Source organism: Balaenoptera acutorostrata, chromosome 6, assembly GCF_949987535.1.
Source record: "Balaenoptera acutorostrata chromosome 6, mBalAcu1.1, whole genome shotgun sequence".
Taxonomy (NCBI): Eukaryota; Metazoa; Chordata; class Mammalia; order Artiodactyla; family Balaenopteridae; genus Balaenoptera; species Balaenoptera acutorostrata.
Window position 1 is genome coordinate 123389640 of NC_080069.1, and position 25018 is coordinate 123414657.

The window sequence follows — 25018 nt, forward strand, 5'->3', positions numbered from 1 at the left end:
CCAAGGCCTGCGGGATGTTCAGGCCCTTGAGGATGTGGGCGCTGGGAAGGGATGCCAGCTTGGCTTCGTGGCTGCATCCCACCCGCGCAAAGGCACCTCGACAGTCCCAAAGCATGAAACATGCACTTGTTCTCAGCCTTGGCAACTTCCCCAGCCTGGCTAGACGAGAGTCAGCCCAGGAAGCTGTTTTGGGGTTTGATCTGCAGCCCCAGCAGCGTAAGCGAAGGTACCACATGGCAGATGGATGAAGGGAGCTCCATAAAGAGTAGTGGTGTCTGGAGAGGGGAGAGGAGCAGCCTCTGGGGCTCAGGAGCTGCGCAGACCCCATGGGGTGCCGTGTAACAACCAGCTCTCCCGGGGGGAAGCCTGATCCCCGGCGCTGGCCAGTTTCCCCTGTATAAATACCCTCACCATTGGCTCCCTCCCACCCACCCACGCGGCATCACTGAACGCAGAGCGGGGAAGGATGCGCACAGTGGCTTCTCGGGGTCGGGGCCCTACGAGACAGACCCAGGTGATGAATAGCTCATCATTTCCACCTGTGTAAACTTGAGTGGACCACGTACTGCCCCTGGGCCTCAGAGGGCACCTGGCTATGAGGCTGCTAATCATAGTTGCTCCCGGGCGGTGGTGTCTGTACCACGGGGCGGGAGGAGATGGCGTGGGCTCCTCACACACCGTAAATGCTCCCTAAGTGGCAGCCTTGCTGTTATAATTTTTTTCTTTTTCCCGTAAGAGCAATGGGATTGACACATCTACTCAGCGATGGGGTGAGGGGTTTAGGGCAAAGATGGAGTGACATTGCAAGGGAAGACCAAGCAGAAAAAACAGATGGATAGCAGAAAACCTTGAGAGTGGAGCCAAGCATTTGCATACTGTATGGAGGGAAATAATGAGAGATGTTGACTTGTTTGTTTTTTGGTTTTTTTGTTTTAAAAAAAACAGCTTTATTGAGATATATTCACATACCATACCACCCAACCACTTAAAGTGTACAATGCTTTTAGTATATTCAGAGGGTTCTGCAACCATCACTGCAATCTAATTTTAGAACCTTTTTATCTCCCCACCAAGGAAACCCTATACCCATTAGCCCATTTTCTCACCGCATCCCCACCTTCCGGCAGCCACTAACCTACTTTCTGTCTGTGTAGCTTTACCTCATCTGGACATTTCACGTAATGGACTCGTACAATGGTGGTCTTTTGTGACTGGCTTCTTTCACTTAGCATAATGTTTTCGAGGACCATCCATGTTTTAGGAAGTCGTCAGTACTTCATTACTTCTTATTCTGAACAATATTCCATTACATGCATACACTCCTTTTTATTTATCCATTCATCTGTTGATGGACATTTGTGTTGTTAGACTTTAGGGCTATTATGAATAATGCTGCTCTGAAAATGTGTGTGCAAGTTTTTAGACAGATGTTTTCATTTCTCACGGGTAAATATCTAGGAGTGGGATTGCTGGGCCATGTGGTAGCTCGACGTTTCATGTTTTGAAGATCTGCAAAGGCTTTTCCAAAGTGGCTGCACCATTTCACACCTCCACCCGCGGCGGACGAGGTTCTTATTTCTCCATCCTCGTGAGCACGTGTAGTTCTCTTTTTGACTCTAGCCATCCGGGTGGGTGTGAAGTGGTATCTCAAAGATCTGAGTTGTATTTCCCTAATGACTAATGGCGCTGAACATCTTTTCATGTGCTTATTTAGCCATTTGTTTATCTTCTTTGGAGAAATGTCTATCCAGATATTTTGCTCATTTTAAAAATGAGTTATTTGTCTTTTTATTGAGTTATAAAAATTCTCCGTACATTCTGGATACAAGTCCCTTATCAGATTTATGATTTGTAAACATGTTCTCCCCTTCTGTGGGTTGTCTTTTCACTTTTTAAATGATATCATTGGCAGCACAAAAGTTCTTAATTTTGATGAAGTACAGCTTATGTATTTTTTCTTTTGTCCCTTGTGTTTTTAGTGTCATATTTAAGAAGGCGTTTCCTAACCCAGGTCACAATGAGTTACTCTTCTGTTTTCTTCTCAGAATGATATAGTTTTAGGTCTTGTACTTAGGTCTGTGGTTCATTCTGATGAAGCTTTGTGTGTGACGTGAGGAAGGGGTCCAACTTCGTGCTTTTGCAGGTGTCTATTCAGGTGTTCCAGCACCATTTGTTGAAGATTATTCTTTTCCCCATAGAATTGCCTTGGCATCCTTGTGAAAAATCAACTGACCATAAACGTCAGGGTTTATTTCTGGGCTCTCAATTCTATTCCATTGATCTATATTTCTATTCTTATGCTATACCACGCTGTCTTGAGTACATTAACTTTGTAGTAAGTTTCGAAATCAGGAAGTGAGAATCCTCTAGCTTTGTTCTTCTTTTTCAAGATTGTTTTGAATATTCTGGGTGCCTTGCATTTCTGTATGAATTTTAGAATCAGTTTGTCAACTTCCGCCAAGAAGCCAGCTGAGATTTCGGTAGACTCTGTCTAATCGGTAGATAGAATTTGGGGGGTACAGTCATCTTAGCAATAGTGAGTCTTCATTTCGTAAACATGAGCGGTCTTTCCATTTATTTAGGTCTTTAATTTCTTTCAAAGGTATTTTCTAGTTTTTAGAGTACAAGTTTGCGCTTCTTTTGTTAAATTTATGTGTAAGCATTTAAAAATTCTTTTTGATGATGTAAATGGAATTATTTTCTTAATTTCATCGATTGTTCATGGCTAGCGTATAGAAATACAAAAATTTTTTGTTTGTTGTATATTGACCCTATATCCTGCAACCTTCTTGAACTATTTTATTAGTTGTAATAGTTTTTCAGTGGGTTCCTTAGGATTTTCTGTATGTAAGATCACGTCATCTGCAAATAGAGATAATTTTACTTCTCCTTTTCCAGTCTGGATGCCTTTTATTTTTTCTTGCCTAATTGCTCTGGCCTGGACCTCCAGTACAATGTTGAGTAGAAGTAGCAGAGTGGATAGCCCCATCTTGTTCCTGATCTTAGCGTGGGACATTTAGTCTCTCACCATTAAGTATGTCAGCTGTGGGATTTTGTTCATGCCCTTTATCAGGTTGAGGAATTTCCCTTTTAGTCCTAGCTTACTTGGAGTTTTTATCACGAACAAGTGTTGGATTTTGTCAAATACTTTTTCTGCATCTATTGAGATGATCCATTTGGCTTTTGTTCTTTATGCCGTTAATATGGTACATTACATCGATTGATTTAGGGATGGTAAACCAGCCTCCCATTCCTGGGATAATCCCACTTGATCATGGTGTGTAATCCTTTTTATATGTTGTTGGATTTAGCTTGCTAGTATTTTGTTGAGGTTTTTGTATCTGTATTCATGAGGGATATTGGTCTGTAGTTTTCTTATGAGGTCTTTGGTTTTGGCATCAGGGGCAATGCCGGCCTCATGGGAAGAGTTTGTGAAGAATTGGTATTAATTCTTTTTTGAATGCCTGGTAAAATACACTAGTGAAGCCATCTGGACCTGGGCTTTTCTTTGTGGGGAGTTTTAAATGACTAATTAAGTCTCTTTTTTATTATAGATCGAGTCAGACTATTTCCCCTTCTGTCGGCTTCAGTAATTTGTGTCTTTCTAGGAATTTCCATTTCATGTCTAATTTGTTGGTGGACAGCTGCTCATAGTATTCCTTATAATCCTTTTCTATAAATTGGTTAGTGATACCCCTCTTTCATTCCTGATTTCAGTACTTCGAGTCTTCTCTGTTTTTTCTTGGTCAGTCTAGTTAGTGATTTGCCAATTTTGTTGATCTTTTCAAAGAAACGATTTTCAATTTTGCTGATTTTCTCTATTTTTCAAGATTTCACTTATTTCCTTTCTAATCTTTATTATTTCTTTCCTTCTGCCTGCCTTGCCTTCTGCCTGCTTTGGGTTTAATTTGCTCTCCTTTTCTAGTTTCTCAAAGTGGAGAGTTAGGTTACTGACTGGAGAGCATTTGCAGGTGTAAAACTTCCGTGAGCACAGCACTAGCTTCATACCATCAGCCTGCATATGTTGTGTTTTCATGTTCATTCATCTCCAAGTGTTTTCTAATTCCCTTTTTCTTTGATCCGTTGGTTATTTAGGACTGCGTTGTCTAATTTCACTTATTTGTGAATTTCCCAATTTTTCTTCCGCTACTGATTTCTAATTTGATTCCACTGTGGTCAAAGAACATGTTTTGTATGATTTTAACCCGTTTGAATTTATTGTCTTGTTTTATGGCTTCTGGTCTACCCTGGAGAGTGTCCCCTGTGCTTGAAAAGGATGGTCACCATGTGTTCCTAGCTGGAGGGGAAGAAGGCAGGAGGGGCTCTCGGAGCAGGAGGGCAGCCAAAGGCCCAATGCCCCAGGGTCTTGGGGAAGAGGCAGGTCCCAGAGCCCACACAGCACCCCACCTCTGGAACTTTTCAGATCAAGAAGGAGTGTCTGGCCTGCAGAGGGGCCGCTGCTGTGTTTGACATGTCCTACTTCGGGAAGTTCTACTTGGTGGGCCTGGACGCGAGGAAGGCTGCCGACTGGCTCTTCTCGGCCGATGTCAGCCGGCCCCCAGGTACGGAGCCCAGGTGGGCCACGCTTTCCCACTTCAGTGCAGCCCCGGGCACTGAGACGAGACAGCCAGCTGACCCTGTCCTCTCTGGGCTCATCTGGCTCGTGGCTCCGCCCCTGGGCCTGGCCCTGGGTCCCTGTGTCCAGACCCCTCTGCCCTCCTCGCCGAGCCCCAGGCCCTAGGCCCCCTCCACCTTCCTCCCTCCCTCTACCCTCTGTCTCCTCCTCCATCCTCCCCCCCCACCCCCACCCCCACTTTTACTTTGTTCCAGACAGGATTCCAAGCAGCAAGTCCTCAGAACAGTCTCCTGGGGCTGGAGAACCTGTCCACTTCCCTCCTAGGAATGCTCTCCCCAAATAGGGTTTCTAGAATTAAACAAAAACACAGGGTGTTCAGTTACATTTGAATTCTAAATAAAGAATGAATAATTTCTTAGTGTAAGTACGTCCCATGCAATATTTGGGATACTCCTCTCCTTTTTTATCACGCATCCCTCTACCATCTTGCCCACCCATCCACCCAACCCCAAACTTACCCAGCCCCATCGGTATTAGTTCCCTAGAGCTGCTGTAACAAAGTACCACAAACTGAGTGGCTTTAAACAACCTAAATGTGTTGTCTTACTAGTCTGGGGCTGGAAGTTCAAAATCAGGGCCGTGATCCCAAGAACGTAGAATCCCTCCTTGCCCCTCCTGGCTTTTGGCCGTGGCCAACAATCCATGGCTTTCAACCACGTTGCTCCAATCTCTGCCTCTGAGTCACACGGCCTTCTCCCTGCGTTTTCTTCTTCTTTTAAGGACACCAGTCATGTTGGATTAGGGCCCACTCTGAGGACCTCTGATCATCCTAGCATGATCCCATCTGCAAAGACCCTATTTCCAAATAAGGTCCATTCACAGGGACTGAGGGTTAGGACTTCAACATACCATTCTGGGGGACACAGTTCAACCCATTACACCATTTATCCAGCCAACCCACCTGCCCACCCCCTCACATGTACCTGCTACTCACCTCCCCTTAATCCACCCCCTGTCCCATTCATCGTGCCAACACCCTTCCACCCACCCACCCATCCCCTCCTTCCCTCCATCCTTTCCCCCACCCTCTCCCCACCTCCGCATTCTCTCATCCATCCATCCATCAACTTCCTTTTGCATATTCATTTATTCATCAGACATTCAAGGAGCTTCTGCTATGCCAGGCATGGTGCTCGGAGCACCCAATGAATGAGATATAAATCCTGCCCTTAAAGACGTCCCAGCGTGGGGCTGGGGTGGGTGGGAGGGATGGATTGGGAGGACTCACCTTCGAGGCATTTCTAGAAGAAAGAAGCCTCCCTCCTGATCCTTCCTTCCCTGGGGATGGCAATGCTGGGTGACCTGCCCATCCCTCTCTGGGTCATTCAGTCGTGGTGGCATCACTGAGATGAGGGGCCTTTCAAGGTTGCCCCCCTAGGGCATCCGGCCAAGGGTTACCCTGAGCTGAGGGGCCGCCCTGCTAAATGGCTCCCACATTCTGGGGTCTTCGTCCTTTCCGCAGGCTCCACGGTGTACACCTGCATGCTGAACCACCGCGGGGGCACCGAGAGCGACCTGACCGTCAGCCGCCTTGCTCCCAGCCCCCAGACCTCCCCGCTGGCCCCTGCCTTTGAAGGTAAGAGATGCCTCGAGGATCCAGCAGTGCCCTGAACGCAGCCCCGCTGGGTGAGGTGGCCGCCCACGCAGGATGGACTGGGAAGGGCGGCCGAGGCTGCTCTGGAACCACGTGTGTGCCCGCCGCGGTCAGGGCCTGGGAGATCAGAGGTCTCGCTTCAGGCTGAACGCAGCCTTTGTTCAGGCAGCGATGCTGGGCTTCCAGCGCTCAGTGATCATGCCTTTGAACCTGCCCGTCCCGCGGGGTTTCGGAGTGGCCACAGCGTGCACGTGCTCAGCTCACCTGCCCGGAACAGAGTGAGCCGAGGATAAGGCCATGCCTCCCTCGTGGAGAAGTTAGCTCCTTTCTGACACCGGCATCTATGCTGAATTGGCTTTCTCGGTTCCCATGTAACTCCCAGTCTCAGACTGGGGCAGGTCCTTAGAAGATATCCAGCTCTGTGCCCAAGCTGACACCCACACTGCCCTCTGCAGGCCCTCTGCTTCTGCTTGCATGCCTCTTGTGACAGGGAGCTCATTACCCATATTCCTTGTTTGCACAGGTCTGACTGTGCTGAGCCAGATCTGCCCCCATCACTTCAACTCCCCGACCCACCCCTTGGTTCGCATGGGAGCAGTCGAATCTCTAGTGCTGCAGCCTGTCTCTGTCAGGGAAGAATAGCGATGGCTAAGCTTCACAGAGCGTGGGAAGCATCCCCTTTCTCCAAGAAGGGGCCCCCTTGCCACCTCTGGGACACTGGATTTGCAGGGGATAAAGGATTCAACTGTGCTGCTCTCCGTGCGGCTGCACTGTACCGTCGGGGGAAGGGTCACTGTCAGCCCGTTCAGGAAACTTGGCGACCCCAGCTCCGGGCCTGGCTCAGTGCTGCTGGCCATTTAGTTGCGTGGGGCTCAGTCACGGGAGAGGGGGGCGAGGTCCGGCCTGGGCACTGGGAGAGGGAGGTGCAGGAAAAGCCCGATAGAACACTGGCTGGGATTGTGAGGGGGTGGGAAAGGGCGAGGATTATGGGAGGCCATGGGAAGCAGGTGAGCCAGGATGAGGAAGGTTTCCTGGAGGAGGTGATGTCTGGTCTGAGCCTCGAAGGATGGATAGGAGCCACCTGCTAGAAAGGTGTGGAGGGAAGAACGCGGGAGTTGCCTGTGAGGAGCTGGGTCGAGAGGGGCACTTTGACAAGGGCCGCTGGAAACTTTGTTTGGCGTTCACTCCCCAGGAGAAGGGAGGCCCGGCCCAGCCACAGCTGCCATCCTTAGACAGCGAGTCTAGCTGGCGAGACAGAACAGAGGGACCCCAGTGAGTGTGCAGGTCCCTGAAATCCTGGCTCTGCCACTGCCTGGCTCGGGGCCCACCTCTCTGAGCCTCAGTTTCCCCATCTGTGAAGTGGAGACAAATGACCCAGCTCCCTGAGCTGCTGCAGGGAGTTGAGCGAGAGTCTGGAGGTGCCAGGAGGGCTGGGGAGCAGCCTCCCTGAGCTTGTTTACCCACCTGGAAACTAGTCCCCATCACAAGGGGGAGTTGTCACCAGGGCTCTGTAAGCTGAGCCACGGCCCAATGGGGCAGCTTCTTGCGCCCTTCCCGATGATTCTGGTGGATTCCTGGCCCTGGAGGAGCGCTTGCCTGCCCGGGCGGGAAGAGCGGGCTCTGAGAGGAGGGGAAGGGGAGGTGCTAATGGACCCCAGAGATGTTTCTCCTGGACTCTGAGGGCATCTGCCTCGAGTTAAACGGCTGCCTGGTGGGGAGGTTTGCACTTGGTGGGTTCTTGACCTGCCAGGGCGTGCGCGGATGACAAGGAAGTCACAGTGGTCTGTGGAGCGTGCTAAAGGTCCCGGCTTCACCGCTAAGCACAGAAAACCGACATATGGACCTTGTATTTTCAGCCTTAAAAAAGCGGTACTGTTCCTGCTATGAACATGCATGTCCATTCAGTATGCGTGTTTATACCTGTTAGGTCAGATCACCATTAAGACAAGAGGATGTGCGTTTCACACGTGATCAAGGCTGTGTATAAAGCGGCTGTTCATCTTAAATGTGATTTTGAACAGTATTTTATATCACAAAAGGAATACATACCTGGAGGAAACATTTGGACAATTCTGAAAAGTACAAAATAAAGTCCGCAGCTCCCGGCCCGAGCCAGAGCCCTGGAGCCTGCCCTCTGACCGCCCCCCCTGCCATGCCCGCCTTGTGGGCTGGACCTAGACCTGGGCTGACCGCTGGCCTCAGGACCTGGCACTTCGGGATGTTTTTCATGAGAGACAGCTGCCCAGAGGAGGCCAGGCCCAGCAGCTCCCGTCTGTCTGGAACCAGGTGGCTTCAGTTAACGCTCATGTCCCCCTGGGAGGGGCCTCGGGATGGCTGTAGACGGGCGGGACCCCGCGGGGGCCACGGAGCGTGTTGCGGGCGCCGGGGTAGAGGATGCTGCTGGAGATCGATCCACAGAGGTGTTCTCAGTCCAGCGTCCCAGGAGCCCCCAGCCCAGGTAGCAGGGGATCCTTTCGGGGGTCAGCTCGTTTGTTTGGCCTTTGAGTTGGGTCTGGATAGACAGGCAGGACTGAGGGTGCAGACGGGCACACAGAACGTGGGGTGACGAGGTCAGGGATGTTCCAGAGGTCACCTGGACGGGGCGGGAGGACGACCGGGGCTCTGGCTGGGGTCTCCACTTGGGGGGCTGATGGCAAAGCCAGGGGCTCTTTTGCTCTTCCCTTGGCTGCTGCTGGCGGAACCCCGGCTTGGAGGGGGCGAAGGGTTCCCAGCTTCAAGCTTCCAGGTGGGGTGGCCTGGCCAGTCCCAGCTCCAGGACCTTGCATCAGAGCCCAGCCAGCGAGTGCTTCTGGGGAGGGAGCAGAGACCCCAGGCCCCCCCGACCCCGTCCCCTGTCCCCGTCCGGGCTCTGCTACAAGCTTCATGCTCCCCTGCCGGAGAAGCAAAGTGGGGCGTGTCTCTTTTTCAATTATAGTAGGTGGCCGCACCTATGATCACAATGACATGCAGTTCCACTGCTGTGGAAGCCTCGGGGAGTGGGGGCCAGTGTGCGGAAGGGCGTCTAGGCAGGATTCTCCAGACTCCGGAGCCTCCCCAAGAGCTGCTGCCCCCCTCCCATGGGGAACGCCAGCTCTGCGCAGAGTGGGCTGGGGGCTGGTGCCAGGCCTGCCCCCGGCGGGGCCCAGAGTGAATGGCGCTGAAAGCTGAGAGGAGCAGCCCTTGGGCGGGACCGGACCCCCGGGGAGGGAGGTGAGTGTCCCAGAGAGTAACCATCCCGGTTTCTGGTTCCTGAGCCCCAAGCTGGGCTCCTGGTACCGCCATAGCTCCTTCAACCCCCCCAGCAGCCTTGTGAGGGGTTGTTCTGGCCTCATTCCCATTGTACAGATGCAGAAACTGAGGCTGGAAGTCAGGGATTGACTGGGTACCGTCACTCTGAGATGGGGGAGCCCTGCTGGAAGGAAGGAAGGAAGGGAGGGGACCGGATGGGGAGAAAGGCGCATAGAAAATGGAGAGGAACGAAGCCGCTTCCAGGCCTGCCACCTCCACCAGGTCACGGGGGGAGTAGTCAGTGAGAGCCTGCCCGCCCAGGGCACACACGGTGGCTGAATCTCACAGCGTCCCTGCGGATGAGGTGCATTCACCCCAAATTGCAGATGACATTTCGGAGGCTCAGGCAGGCTGCCTGAGGGGTCCAGGGCCACACAGCTGTCTGAGGTCACAGCCCCCCGGGGCAGTGGCTCTCCCAGGATGCTGGGCCAAGGTGGGCTCCCCTCCACTCAGCAGTACCCGGGTGGCAGTGTGGCCCAGTGAATGCTCCACAGGCCGTGGACTCAGAGCTGGACAGAGGCCAGTCTTCTCACACCGTGTGACCTCGCTGAACCTCAGTCTCCTTTTCTGAAACCCGAGGGTGGTGACGAGTGTCAGTCTCCTGGAAAGGATCAACGGTGTATTGCCTGTAAAGCCCCGGCTCAGCACCAGCCCCCATATGGCCATGGCAGGGATCCTAGAGACCTGGGGGGCCATGGGAATATGAAGAAAAATGGGAGCTGGTGAGGTCGTTGAGGCTCAGAGAAGGAAAGACACTTGTCCAAGCTCACCCAGCGCTGGTGGCTGAGGTGGGACTCACAGTCTCCCCACGGCGTGGTGGCGTTGGGAGCTCTTACGCTTTCTTGGATCACAGACCCCTTGAGAAGTGGGAGAAAGCCTCAGACTCTCCCAGAAAATGCTCCCTTGGCACGTGCAGCCCTCAGGGGGTCTCGCACCCAGCCCCCTCCTCCCTGCATTTCGTCCTGCGGGTGATGAGAACCCAGGGTCCCTCGGGAGTGTCCCCATCGCTTGGGCCTTGGTCGTTCACTTTCAAGGAAAGAGCGTTTGTTTTCTCCACGGAGGCCTCGGTCCGCCCCCTCTGCCCCGTCTCCGCCGTCCCGCAGTCCTGCGCTGAATCCCGTGCTTCTCCTCCAGGGGACGGCTACTACCTGGCCGTGGGCGGGGCTGTGGCCCAGCACAACTGGTCCCACATCACCACGGTGCTGCAGGACAGGAAGTTCCGCTGCCAGCTCGTCGACAGCTCCGAGGACCTGGGCCTGGTCAGCGTCCAGGGCCCAGCCAGGTGAGGAGGGGATGGAGAGCCACGCACCTGGGCGCACCTGGGTACACCTGGGGCCTGCGCCCTCGTCCCTCTATCTGGGGCCCAGGGCAGAACCACTTACTACTTCAGAATGGGACACTGTGGTCAGTAAGCTCAACGTGCCAGCGACCTCAGAGAGGCCACACGAGAAAGATGCTTTTCGAAACACTAGACTACAGAAAAGCCCTTAATAAAAGACTCCGACTGAACCTTACTGTGAATCAGTATGTGAGGATTCAGTGGTCACGGAAGGGCCAGCGAGGGCGTCTCTGGACAGCTGATACGGACTAAGAATCATGTACGCCATCTCTAAGTGGGCAGGGCCAGACTGGGGTTCCACGTGCTACCTGGGCTCAGAATAATGCTCTACACCAAGAGGTCGCCTGTTCCTCCCTAAACACCGCCAATGACTAGGTCCACAGACGATCATTCACTCCTTAATTCATTCTATGAGCGTTTACTGAGCTGTGTTCCCAGCCGTGAGGCATCAGCTCCTGGAAAGCCCTCGGGTTCTAGCTTGTGCGTGGAGCTACAGGACGGTCTTAGGCAAAGGGGCACCTGAGCAGCTGTGCACGTTGGAAAGATCCCTCTGGCTGGGCTTCGGAGAGGGGACTGGGGGATGGGCATAAGAGGGGAAGCACGGCGTGTTTACATCGACCAATCAGGTGCCTGGGATGTACCAACATCCCCTCCAATCCTGATCGTAGCCTTTGAGGTGGTTAGAAGTATCTTTATTCTTATTGGTGAAGAAGAGAGGACGGGGCACCTCCAGCCAGGTTATCCCAAAGCTGACGCTTAGACGAAGCATGGCCGTGTCCATGGGACATCCCTGTCAGCCCAGGGTCACGCCAGGATCCCCAGCCAGTGCACTCAGACCCCGCCACAGGGTCCATTTTCCCTGGTTCTTTGGAGCTGACCAAGCCTGCAGCACCCCAGCTGGGTCCTGGACTGGCGGACCTCCCCTCCCGGGCGGAGTTGCAGCTGGCTCTGCGTGTGCACCATCTCGCACAGAGGCACACGGCAGACACGTGGTATGTGCTCTCTGAATCACGGCTGGTTGTGTACCTTAACCATCAAGTGTTGGACTTCAGGCTTCTCATGAAAACCAATGTTTATCAGGGGGCCCTTGGAGGGGACACTGCGGGAAATGAGGGGTCAAGGCTTGGAGCTCTCTGAAGGGACAGTGTTTCAGGCAGAGGAGGCAGCAGGTGCAAAGGCCCTGTGGCAGGAGGAAAAGCAGTGAGGCCAGGGCCATAGGAGACGTGCTCAGAGGGCAATGGAGGCGAGAGCCTGCAGGTGCAGAGGCTGCTCCTCCAGGAGAGGGAGCTGAGCAGAAGAAGGGCTTTAACGGGGTCTCCGATTCTGGGCCAGGGGGTAGGAGGCCGGCAGGTGTGAGGAGCCTCAGGGGCCAGGTGAAGCAGGGATTCTGAGCAGGGAGTGATGAGCCGTGTCCAGGTGGTCAATGGGTCCAGTGCGTGGGGTTCCTCTCCCCAGGTGAGCCCGACCTCCGCACCTCTGGGCTGAATGGGGGTGGGCGTCCTGACCTTCTGAGCTCAAGGCCATCCTCGGAAGCCTCAGCTTCATTGCCACTGCGACCTTGAACAGGGACTGGGCTATTTTTGGTTTGGTGGTGGGGGTGAGTGGGCAGGGGAGGGAGGGGGTACCAGACAGACAGATCAAGGTGTGGCCCCGGGGGGACAGGCCAGCCTCTTCCAGCCTCATTAGAAGCTGCTCAAGGAGGGTGGCAAGTGACGGCTGCCAGGGCAGGAAGACAAGCTCTCCTCCTCCTGGTAACTTCTTAACTTTCTCCCCCAAATTGTCCTCGCTCTTTCAAAAATAACCCAAAGTTTCTTGTATGAATAATAATGTTACCAGCACCGCTGATAAGGGCTAAACTTTCTGAGTTGTTATGTGGAAAGCATTCAGCGTGGCGCCTGGACCATGGGAGATGCTGTATGACCTGCCGACCAATAGAACTTTCTGGAAACATTCCCTAATTGGTGGATCCAGTACAGTAGCCACTAAGCTGTATGTGGCCATCGAGGCCTTGAAATGTGGCAGTGAGACAGAATTTTTTACCTTAATTAACTTAAGCTCAAGAGGCCACACGTGACTGGGGAGACACGGCGGGGTACAGTGATCGCCGCTGTAGTTGTTAATGCCACGGCGCTTGGCTTGTGCTTTCTGGCGGATGCCCCCCCCGACAAGGGCCCCGTGAGGTGGCATCGCCGTCCTCATGGAGCGGACGAGGGGACCGAGGCGGGGTTGGGGTGGGAGTGAGCGAAGGAAGCAGGACCTGAACCTGGTCTCTGACCGGAGCCGGTGCCCTCCAGGGCCACCTGCTGCCCCCTGGCAGAGGGACAGCCTCCTGCACCCCGGCCCGTGCTTGGCAGACCTGCCTGCCCAGCTTGGTGCCCAAGCTGCGGTACCCCAGCACTGCTAAGGCCACGCTGGCCCCGGGTGGCAGCTCCAGCCTCCTTCCTCCTTCCCCTGCTGGGAAGACCAGGGAGCAGCCCTGGTGCATCCACCCAGGGCCGCAGAGAGCACGGGCTTCTTGGGTGTGGGTTCTCTGCGGACGGGCACCACCTGGGTACCGGCTGTTACGTAAGGATCTTGACACACTGCAGCACGCTGGGCACCTCGGGCCGGCGTGGGCGGGCAGCTCCCAGCACCGTGGGGCTGGGGATTAGCGTCAGAAGCGCTTCTGGGCACTGGCTGGGACCCCTGCGAGGCAGAAATGGTGGGGCTGTCTCCTGCCAATGGGGAGCTGGCCCTGCAGTGCAAAGCCAGCCCATTTTCAATCAGTCCTATTTACCGGTTGCCCTCTATGTGCCAGGCATAGGGGCCCTGTTGGCACGGAGCTCCTGGTTCAGTGGGGGCAAGTATCAATACAACCAGCGTGAGAGGCACCCTGGCCGGAGACGTATCAGGGCTGTGAGCTCAGACCGGGGGCAGTGTGGGGTGGGGGGTCGGGAACCTGACCCAGACTCAGGGAATCAGGGAGGGCTTCTTGTAGGAGGTGACAGATGCCCCAAGACCTGAAGGATAACAAAAGTTTAAACTGGGGCCGGGGCGCCCGCTGGAAACATGCAGGGAAGCAAGAGTCAACTAAGTCCTGGAGGGAGGCAAGGGGCACGGCGCCCAGGAAATGAAGGTTTCCATGGACACCGAGAGGTCTCAGGTAACCCATCCAGCATGAGAGCCAGACTGCCGGGCCCGGCAGGGCAGGGGAGGTGAGGAGGGCGGCCCCTGCCCTCGGGGGCCTGTGGCATGAGGGGCGTTAGCTGGTTAGATAACTGCCCCAGGCCTTGGTTCCCCCATCTGAGAAAGGAGAGCTTGTGAGCGCGCATCTCTGAGTCCTGTCTCTGCCCCGGGCTTGGCTGTTCCTGTCACTGTTCCTGATGAAGTTGCTTTTCTTTCTTTTTTTTTTTTTTAATTTATTTTTTGGCTGTGTTGGGTCTTCGTTTCTGTGCGAGGGCTTTCTCTAGTTGCGGCAAGCGGGGGCCACTCTTCATCGCGGTGCGCGGGCCTCTCACTATCGCGGCCTCTCTTGTTGCGGAGCACAGGCTCCAGACGCGCAGGCTCAGTAGTTGTGGCTCACGGGCCCAGCTGCTCCACGGCACGTGGGATCTTCCCAGACCAGGGCTCGAACCCGTGTCCCCTGCATTGGCAGGCAGATTCTCAACCACTGCGCCACCAGGGAAGCCCGAAGGTGCCTTTCTTATCTGACTGGATTTTGGGTGCGTCTCCCTCTTGGTGTGTTTTATTAATAGCATGTTTGTTGGCGGTCTGCCCTGTGAGGACAGGGCCTCGTCCTGCTCACTGCTGTGTCCCCAGAGGCTCTCCAGCCCGGGCCACGCACCCAGGAGGGCTGGGCAGGTGTTTGTTGACCGACTGACCGACCGACCTTGTTCTCGCTCGCAGCCGGGCCATTCTCCAGGACGTGCTCGATGCAGACCTGAGCAATGAGGCCTTCCCGCTCTTCACTCACAAGCTGGTGAGAGCCGCCGGGCACCTGGTAGGTACCACCTGGCCGCTGTCCCCTGGGCCGTAGGGGACAGCAGCTGCAAGGGAACAAACCTGGGGCTTGGGAGTCGTGTGCCCTTGGGCACGTCTGTGGAACCTCCCTGGACCCTGGCTCCCTACTGTGAAGTGGGGACCACATGTCCTGCCCACAGGCTGTTAGGGCCTCAGACGAGGAGCGGGAGTCAAAGTCGGGTACCACCTCTGCCCCACCCAGTGTCTGGCGCACGCTGAGGGGCGCAGTCCCAAGCTTCTGCCAGGGACTTGCCACCTGTGAAGCCGCCCCCAGTGTCCCCTCCTCAGAGGCAAGGGCACGCCCTCCCAGATCAGGGCATCTCCTGCGCCTCCTTGGAGATGACAGCGCTGGGGACAGCCAAGCAATTACGCTGCTCCAGAGGGCTGCATGTCCTGAGGAGGCGGCCGGTCCTCTGGAGCGTTCCCCCTTCCCAGCCCCCCGCATTGCAGGAGAGGGGAGGGGCTCTCGGGGTGCACCGCCAGGCCCCGGGGAGCACCCCCTGCCCGTCCCCCAGCTCCAGAAGGTCGGGTCCCAGGACCGGAAGCTTCTGACACTGTGGACAGTATCAGGGCTGCAGCGGACTCAATGTCCTCAGAGACCCTGGGGCCGGGGTCCCGGGTCCAGCTCTGGTCAGGCCCTACTCCTGGGCCGTGGTGTCCTTTCTGGAAAATGAACATCATGATCTCCACCCTGACTTCCCGAGGGCAAGGTAAGGAGCAGGCGGTCAAAGTAACCTCGGCCGCTGTCAGCCGAGGGCTCCCAAGGCACCAGGCGCTATGCAAAGCACGTGACTCACGAGCACTGTCCCAGTTAATACTCACGACAGCGTGGAAGGTTCTAGCGTGGGCTTCTCAGCCTCAGCACAGTCGATGACATTTTGGAACAGATGCTCTGGCGGGGCAGGGGGTGCATCCCGGGCATTGCGGCGTGTGGAGCAGTGTCCCTGGCCTTCACCCACTGGACGCCAGGAGCACCCCCAGACGTGACAACCAAAACTGTGTCCAGACGTGACCACGCGTCCCCAGAGGCAGAACTGCCGTGGCAGGGAAGAGGGGGTGGGGCAGGGGAGAGGTGCTGCTCTGCGATTGCCCTGTAGGCAGGTGTGCAGTCACAGCCAGGTGCATTGAACGAGGTCCTACAGCAGCTCCCGATGTAGGAAATGTTACCCGCAGGACGGATGTTTCCCTGAATTGAGCTCAGAGAAGTTGGGTAGACTGCCCAGGGCCCCCCAGCTAATGAAACATAAAAAGCGCATGAATATGTGTCAGAAACACGGAGGTGGCCTTAAGGAGGGGGTGGGTGGACAGACAGCCGGATTCGGGGGCACTTCCCCCTCTTCTACTTCCTTCATGTTCATCTGGGGGGTTTTGGGGGGAAAGTGCTAAGGGATGTTTGTGATCCTGGCCTGCAGAGGGGCTGGAGGTCGGAGGAATCTGGGTCCCGTTAGCAAGTAAACAATGTTTCAATGACATCAGAAAGGAGGCTGCCAGGAGAAACCAGATAAAAGCAGCTCTGCAGAGCCGAGGAGCGCTGGCCCGGCTCTGGTCTGCCTTCCCTCTCTGGAGGCTGTGCTGGGGGGCAGGAAACTGGGGATGTCTCTGTCTAGCTTGCTTCCTGCCTGCTTGGTACCAAGCTGCCTGCCGGGACCAGAGAGGGCGTGCGTTTTGAGAGGATGGCACAGCTCCACCCCAGGCCACAGTGGCCTCTGGCCCGCCCCGACTGCAGCTCTGGCCCTCTCGGCCCCCGTGGGGTCCGTGCAGCGCCCGGCCCCGTCTGGGGCGGGGTTCTGACTTGTGAAGTGGGAGGGGGAGCTGGGAGCTTGGCGTTGGCTCAACCTGTGTGCGGTTCCGAGGTTTGTGTGGGAGAAGACCAGGTGCGAACGCTTCCCCCGCCAGCCAAGGGTCGCTCCAGCGAGGCACCTGGGCCTTAGTCTTGGACAATGGGCTGCAATGGGGGCTGGCCCTTCCCGGCCCTGGCTGCCGCCCCAGGCCTGGCCCACGGCCGTCTGGCTGCACCTTGGCCTCCAGGAGCCGGGCTGGGCCAGGGCTCTGGCCGGTGGAAGCAGAGGCCAGACTCCAGGATGAACTCCTGCGTGGGGTAACAGGTTCAGGTCGGGGGCCACGGGGTGGGAGACATGGGGTGCAGGACATACACAGGCTGCTTCTCTCCACCGCCTCCTCTGGAACTGGCTTACTGGTTTAGTCAAAAGCACCTTATTGCTCATTTCTCTGTTTCCAATCACAGTACACAGTGTGCAGGGCCTGGGTGCTGACCTTACCACTGACATGACCCCTTTGGGCGTGACCCTTGACCTCTCTGAGACTTCCCTTTCTCACCTGCCACAGAGTCTGGCTGAAGGGTTGATGGGTTGTTTCACTATAAATAGGGAATATTAGTAAAATTAGAACAAACAAAAACCCCTCTAATTCCACCAGAGAGAAAGCCAAGGTTGACAGTGTATTTCCTTCCATCTTCTTTCCCTAATCTCTGCCTGTAAATTTTAAAGCAGAAGCAAGATCATCCTATATACATAGCTTGCACATTCGGCTTTATTCTCTTACTAAGTTGTTGTGAGAGTTTTCCTGTTCCTTGAAATACTGTCTGAGAACCACTTTGAACGTCGTGTCACCCTCTCCGTAAGCAGGACATTTGCTTGGGCTGTTTTTTCTCCTTGGAATAGCCCTGTGATGGGCTTCCCTCGATGGTGGGCCTTTTATGACTCTGATTATTGACCTATGACACGTTCCTCAGAACCAAAACCCAGAGACAGAGGCGTGTCAGGGACATGGTCCCAGCCTTCCTGGCCGTTCAGCAGTCATTTGGTATTTTCTGTCTCCTAGGCCTTTGGGGCAGGGTCGGGGAGAAGCACAGAGCTTTCCAAGGCCAGTCGCTACCTGAGGGATTTGGCCCATGGGCTCATATTCGGCCAGTTTGGATGCCCAGCTGAGTTCTAGCATCCCTTCTAAACGGAAGGTTCTATCCCAATGCTGAGCTCCCCAACACGCTCCCTAGAATTCATTCTGGACATGTTGGCCAGGAGCCTGCCAGATCAGGGCTCTGGGATGGAAGACACGGGCCTGGCCCTCCTCAGGCCCACAGCCTAGCTGAGGCTGGGGGACGGGAAGGACACTGCAGCCCTAGCCCAGCCTGCGTTGGAGCGAGGGCCTGGGTGGTGAGAAAAGCCGCCACTGCTCAGCAGCTGACATGGGAGTGAAGAGGGTCCCAGGAAGACGTTTGTAGGAGGAATCCAGTCCTGCCTTGACGACCGCGCCTTCTCCCGAGGGCCCCAAAGGCTAGGCTCTGGCTCCTTTGTGTCAATGTTAACAGTTTTTGCTGACCTCACAGTGACCCAAGCCACAAGTTCCCGGACGGTCCAAGCCAGGGGCACAAAGGCCTTCCCATCCACTGGCCAGCGAGAGGGATGGGGAAGTCAGCTGCCAGCAGGACTTGGGCCATGGGAGCTGGGGCTGGCCACTGCCCTGGCCCCCACCCGAGGTGGCCTCACAGGCAGGCGGGGAGGTGGGAACCGGGTCAGCCCAGGATCCGGGGGTCCGGGAGCACCGTCACCTCAGTGCCCAGCAGAGCTGGGGGCCAGCAGACCTGGCTTCTGGTCCTGCCCCGGCCTCTGTGGGACCACCTCTCTGGGTCTCAGTTTCCCCATCTGTAGCACAAAGTTTAGACAATGACCAAAATCGTTTCTGGACCGTCCTGTAAGTCTGTCCAGATATCCTGCATGCTCTCTGGATCCAGGGGGAATTTCATATTCTCCTAAATAATATCAGCATGTGTTGACACCAGTTCCGTCAACGTTGCGATGCTGGGCCCGGAGCTCGGGGCCAAGCCTTTATGGGAGATAATTGGATGCCAGCCAACCAGATGCAGGAGAGGGATATGTGTGTCTGAGTCATCGGCAAGGCCTCCGGGTCACGAGGGATACGCGGAATGATGAGGGTCAGAGCCCAGAACCACAGATCCTGCCCGAGGGTGGGTGAGCAGGACCCCGCCGCTGCCCACAGCGACCCACACTCACGGCAAGCGCGTGGGTGGGCGACCGTGGCCGAGCAGTGCCACCAGCCGAGCAGTGTCCTCAGCGGAGCAGGGCCGTTGTTCTGCAGTAATTCTGCGATGCCTGGACCAGCCCCAGGCTTGCAAGATCCTTGCATTCCTAGAGGAAGAACAGGGGGCGGGAGTTGTCCCCTTGGCAGCCAGCTGACCGGATGTCCTCAAGGCCAGCGAGGTTCCCAGTGAAAGCCTGCTCCTGGCCTGCTTCCCAGGGGAGACGCGGTGTCTCCCTGACTCAGCCAAGGACGGGGGCCCCTCCTGGAAAGCAGCAGGTGCTGGGCTAGAAGCTCATCTTTAGGCAAGGTGATAAAGTGATTTTTTTCTGAAAATTAATTGCAGGTCAAAAGGAAACTGAATTTCTTTTCCTGACTGTGTGTGTCCTTGCTGCGGCATCATTCAGACTCAATTAGTCTGGGATGGAACATTCTCCCACCCCCACGCATTGTACAGACAGAGGCGGGGTGCCCATACCTTCACGGGGCCTGTGTTTGCCAACTGGGTTTTAGCCGTCGCCTAAAAAGTCGCTTTGCACAACTTGTGCGAATTCACCTCTGTCCTAGAGAGCCGGGGGTGGTGTGTAGCTGAGAGACATGGTGGCCGAGGCCACTATTCAGGGGTGTCCCGTGGGGGGCAGTGACAGCTTCTTGCCATGAAAGTGTAAGGACAAGGTGTGGCTGGAATGAGGTTGGGTGACTTAGAGGGGCTCCCGGGAGTGTGCTTCGGAGATTCTGGAAGCTCCTCCAGGGCAGAACCCCGTCCTTTCTCTGCAAGGATGTTCTGATTGTGCAGCCCCTGCCGTTGTCAGTAGGTGCAGACGGGGTCTTTCTGGGGGTGGTCCGTAGTGTTTACCACCTGCTTGGAATCTGTGGCTCTTTTTTTGATCCTCTGAGACGGCCAAGTTTGTGAAGTGTGGTTTGAGCATCACACCTTTTATTTATTCTGAGTCTTTGAAAATTGGTTTCCAATCACCATCCCCCCCATCACTGTCACCACCACCACCATTGCCACCACCATCACCACCACCACCATCACCACCACCATCATTATCACCATCACCACCATCACCATCACCACCACCACCACCATCGCCACCACCACCATCACCACCACCACAACCACCACCATCACCACCACCATCATTATCACCATCACCACCATCACCATCACCACCACCACCACCATCGCCACCACCACCATCACCACCACCACAACCACCACCATCACCACCACCATCATTATCACCATCACCACCATCACCATCACCACCACCACCACCATCGCCACCACCACCATCACCACCACCACAACCACCACCATCACCACCACCATCATTATCACCATCACCACCATCACCATCACCACAACCATCACCATCACCATCACCACCATCACCATCACCACAACCATCACCATCACCACCTCCATCACCACCATCACCGCTATCACCACCATCATCACTGCCATCACCACCACCACCATCACCACCACCACCATCGCCATCACCACCACCATCACTGCCATCAACCTTGCTACCACGAACATCATCCTCACCAACCACTACCATCAATCACCACCATCTTTACTACCACCGTTACCTTCACCTCCACCGTCACCAGACCACCTTCACCAGAACTAGCAGCACCACCGTAAACTAGCCCTCTGGACCAGACTCCTAGGAGAGATTGCGCACCCCCACTGCAGGATGTTTTTGGAATCAAGGGTGTCTTGGGATGTCCAGAGGATTTGAAAAATGAAGATCCTTTAAACCTACTGCCAACTGGCTTCTTCCCTGTCCTGTGGATTCAGGGCTCCAGGCCCCTGCAGGGGGCTGCACATACTCTGATCCCTGCCGATACCCTGCCTTGGGAGCCCCCGAGATCCTCACTTACTTTGGGGGTGACTGAGTTTGGACGATGTGCCCGGTGAGTCGGGGGTGCTGGTGCACACCCAAACTCCCCGGAAGCAGGTAAAATCACCACGAGCTAATGTGATTTGAGAGCGCTTGGGCCCGTGTCTGTGGGCACGTCTGCTCAAGTCTTCCTGCGGTGTCTGTCCAGAGAGGCTACTCCAGGCTTGTTCTGATGTTGCCTGTGGCCAAACATCCCACAGGGGTGACATGGGCTCTCCTGCCTGGGGCACTCACGTGACCTTTGATCCAAGCTGGGGTGGGCACCTAGCACTACCCTGATTTCAGTCCTCCCTACGGAGAGTTGGCAGGAAGTTCACTGATGCACCAAACGTGGAACCAAGCCCCCAAATCCATTTGACTGAAACCTGAACATATTCCCTCCCCCAAAAAATATTCCAGTGAGTCAGTCTAGGGCAGAGAGGGAGGATCTTATGGTGTTGACTCCTTGCTCTGACTTACTAGCTGTGTGTCCTCCGAGCGTCTTGGGAAGTGCTCATACCAGCTCGTGAGAGCTGAGGGTTAAATCTGTAGGAAAATTAGCAAGGGGTGGTTAAACCATTGGTAGCTTGAAATCAGCTGTAGTAGGAGTATTTATACCACAGAAAGCAGTAAATGCTACAGAACAACCCCCTGCCCCCCAAGAGTTGATTGTTGAACATTTTCTAGGACATCACTGGGCCTTGGGCAAGTGGCTTGACCTCCCTGAGCCCCAGTTTCCTTATCTGTAAAATGGGCATGCCAGCGGCACCCACCTCTCCGAGTAGCCAGCCTCCTGCCTGGGGCTTTATAGTGACAGTTTTGTTGACTGCTCCCATGGGCCCTATGGGCTCTATTATCAGCCAGGATTTGCAGAAGCAGACTCAGAGGGATGTCAGTCGCCAGGGATGCAGCGTTTGTGACTCATATTTAAACCTAGCAGGTATGTGGCACCCAAGCCCACGCTCTCAGCCACTGTGGTGCCCGCTCTGGTGGGTGGCTGGCCCTCACCTGCCCTGCATCAGGTGTGAGTGCCGGGAGGACCAGGCAGCATCCTGAGTACTATGGAGGGTCCAGAGCCTGGGGCCGTGCCAGGGCCCCACGGGATGTGTGAGCACAGGTGTTTGTGGAATGGGTAGCTAGAAGCTTCATCTTGCTGGGCTTGCCATCTGTGTCCGGGGCAGGTGACCCCGTGTGGGACCACAGACATTACTGACCACGCACTGAGTGCAGAGCCCCGGGTTTGGGCTCAGAGGCACCTCGTGACTCGTGTTCCGGATTCCAACCTTGTCCTTACGGGGCAGATAAGCCTTAAGCCTGCTGCAGCCCAGGCTGATGGGGACACTTCTCGGCCTCAGGATGGGAAAACTCTCCCACGCCACGCCCTGCTGACCATCTCAGTTGCCACCCTAGTGGCCTAAATGAAACAGGTGATGGGCAGAGGAGAGAATCCTCTCACCCTTGGGGACCCGTAGCATCCCGCAGAACTTTCTACAGGGCCCCACATGTCCTGGTGGAGGGGGTCTGAAACCCAGAACCTTCCAAAAGGAGAGGGTCCTTGAGCCAATTTGGAATGGAGAAGCACTGCATAGAAGTAATGACGTTCACCCAGGTGTTTGGGGCTTGGCGGGTCTGCCTCCCCACCCCAGCAGGATCTCTTCTCACTCAGGGGTCCTCTAGGGTCTCCGTTCCACAACCCAGGAGTCTGAGCCTCCCAGGGGGCCCAGCTGGCAGGTGGCTCTTGCTGGCTTTAGAAGCAATTTCTTCCTCTGTGGGCCAGCCGGCCAGAAGCACACTGGCCACTGCAAAGATGGGCACTGGCCAAGCCCTGTTGATTCCTGAGTGGTCACCCCAGCTGGGCCAAGCAGAAAAGGGCATTGCTCCCAGTAGGGCCTCACACAAGGTCCTGTTCCAGCGTTTATTTCCAGAGCTAAGTTTGTCTGCCGATAACAGGATGCTTGTGGCCCGGGACGCACATGACCAGACCAGCTCCTTCTCTACCCTTCAGTTCTTTTGCATATGTACCCAGAAGTGGGATTGCTGGACATATGGTAGTTCTATTTTTAATTTTTTGAGGAATCACCATACTGTTTTTCCTAACAGTTACACCATTTTACATTCCCCCCAACTGTGCCCAAGTGTTCCAATTCCTTCACATTCTCGCCAACACTGATTATTTTCTGTGTTTTCTTTTAAATAGGAGCCATGCTAATGGGTTTGAAATCATATTTCATTGTGGTTTTCATTTCTCTAATGTTTAGTGATATTGCCCATCTTTTCATATGCTTGTTGGCCATTTGTATATCATCTTTGGTGAAATGTCTATTCAAGTTCTTAATGCATTTCTTAATCAGGTTGTTTTGTTTTTGTTGAGTTGTAGGAGTTCTTTATATAGTCTGGATATTAACCCTTTATCGGATACATGATTTGTAAATGTTTTCTCCCATTCTGTACTTTGCCTTCTCACTGTTGGTTGTGTCCTTTGATGCACAGAAATTTTTACATTTGCTGGAGTCCCATTTAATTATTTTTGCTTTTTGTTGCCTGTGCTTTTGGTGTCATATTCGAGAAATCACTGCCAAGTCCAGTGTCACGAATTTTTCCTCTATGTTTTCTTCTAGGGGTTTTACAGTCTGAGGTCTCACATTTAGGTCTTTAATCCAGTTTGAGTTATTGTTTATATATGGTGTAAGATAAGGTTCAGTTTTTCCATCACTATTTGTTGAAGAGACTGTCCTTTCCCCACAGAACAGTCTTGGATCTCTTGTTAAAGGTCACTGGGCATTTACATGAGGGTTTATTTCTGGGCTCTCTTTTCTATTCCGTTGATTTGTTTGTCTGATCTATGCCGTACCATGCTGTTTTGATGTGGTAGCTTTGTAATAACTTTTGAAATCAGGAAGTGAGTCCTTCAGCCTTGTCCTTTTCCAAGATTGTTTGGCTATTCGAGGTCACCCATATGACTGTTAGGGTGAATTTTTCTATTTCTGCAAAAAAATGCCACTGGGATTTTGATAGAGATTGTATTGAATCTGTAGATCATTTGGGTAGCATTGATATCTTGAGGACACAAGATGTCTTTCCACTTATTTGTGTAATGAAAGAACTTACATTTCTTTAGGCAATATTTTATAGTTCTCAGTGTGCAAGTCTTTCACCACCGTGGTTAGGTTTCTTCCTGGGGATTTTAGTTTTTTTGATGTGATTGTAAACATATTTTTCTAATTCCCTGCTCAGATTGTCCATTGTTAGGGTATAGAAATGCAGCCGATTTTGCATGTTGATTTTATATCCTGCAACCTTGCTGACTTGGTTTGTTGGTTCTAACAGTATCGGGGGAGTCGTTGGGGTCTGAAAAGGGTTTAAACCAAAACCTGGTTTAAGGCCCTTCCTGATGACCTTCCACAATTCGGTGGCCCCATCCACTGCCCATGGTTCCCAGAGCAGTGTGGGGCTGTTTTGAAGGGGAGTTGGCCTCAGTTTGGGGCTTGCTTTCTAAAGTCCATCCAAGCCCACGTTGACTGTCAGATCAACAGTCAGCCAGGCACCAGCTTCCCATGAACTTGATGCTCACCCCATTTATCAGATGGGGACACTGAGGCTGGGAGAGGCCAGCCTGTGGGTCTGGCTGACCCTGAGCCCATGTTCCAGACGTCCTCATTTTCAGCCTTTCCCTTCAGTACGTGTCCTCTCTCAGAAGAAATGAGACCTCCCCCAACTCCACTTGTTTCAGTGGAGAAAAAAACACGAGATGTCTCAAGAACCAATGATGCTGGCAACTTAGAAAGTCACCTAGGAATCCCCAAACCCTTCCCCTCACTTTGCCAGAAAGCAGAGGTCTGTCCATCTGCACCTGTTTTCCCCCTTCACTCAGGAAGTATTAATTCAGCCCATCTGCGTGCTGGGGTATGATGGAGACCAGCCAGCCTCCTGGCCTCGCCGGGCTCCTGGGAGCTGGGGAGGGGGCTGGGGGTAGCTCCATCCCACCCGTGAATTCATTCAAGAGCCTGACTTAACTGGGGGGCTGTATGTCTGATAAGACCGGCGATCCTGGGGCCGTGAATGGGTGAGCTTTAAAAATGATTTTTTCCTGTTCAAAATGAGATTGGCATTGAGCCCTGAGCTCCTCCGTGGGCTGTCTAAAATTAGAAGCCCGTTGACAAGGCAGGGGAGCAGGAAAATGTCAACAGTACATTTTCTGTGTCAATTCTGAG

At 54.3% G+C, this 25018-nt stretch overlaps 1 protein-coding gene across 7 annotated transcripts in view; it reads left to right on the forward strand.

Moving 5' to 3' along the window:
* Positions 1-25018, forward strand: part of SARDH (sarcosine dehydrogenase) — a 65138-nt gene that overhangs the window by 30685 nt on the left and 9435 nt on the right. For all 7 annotated transcript variants that reach the window (XM_057547688.1, XM_007194414.2, XM_057547689.1 and 4 more), the window contains 4 exons: positions 4424-4562; positions 6099-6212; positions 10653-10800; positions 14743-14836. In XM_057547688.1, coding sequence (XP_057403671.1) covers positions 4424-4562; positions 6099-6212; positions 10653-10800; positions 14743-14836 — 495 coding nt within the window. The remainder of the gene's footprint in view (positions 1-4423; positions 4563-6098; positions 6213-10652; positions 10801-14742; positions 14837-25018) is intronic.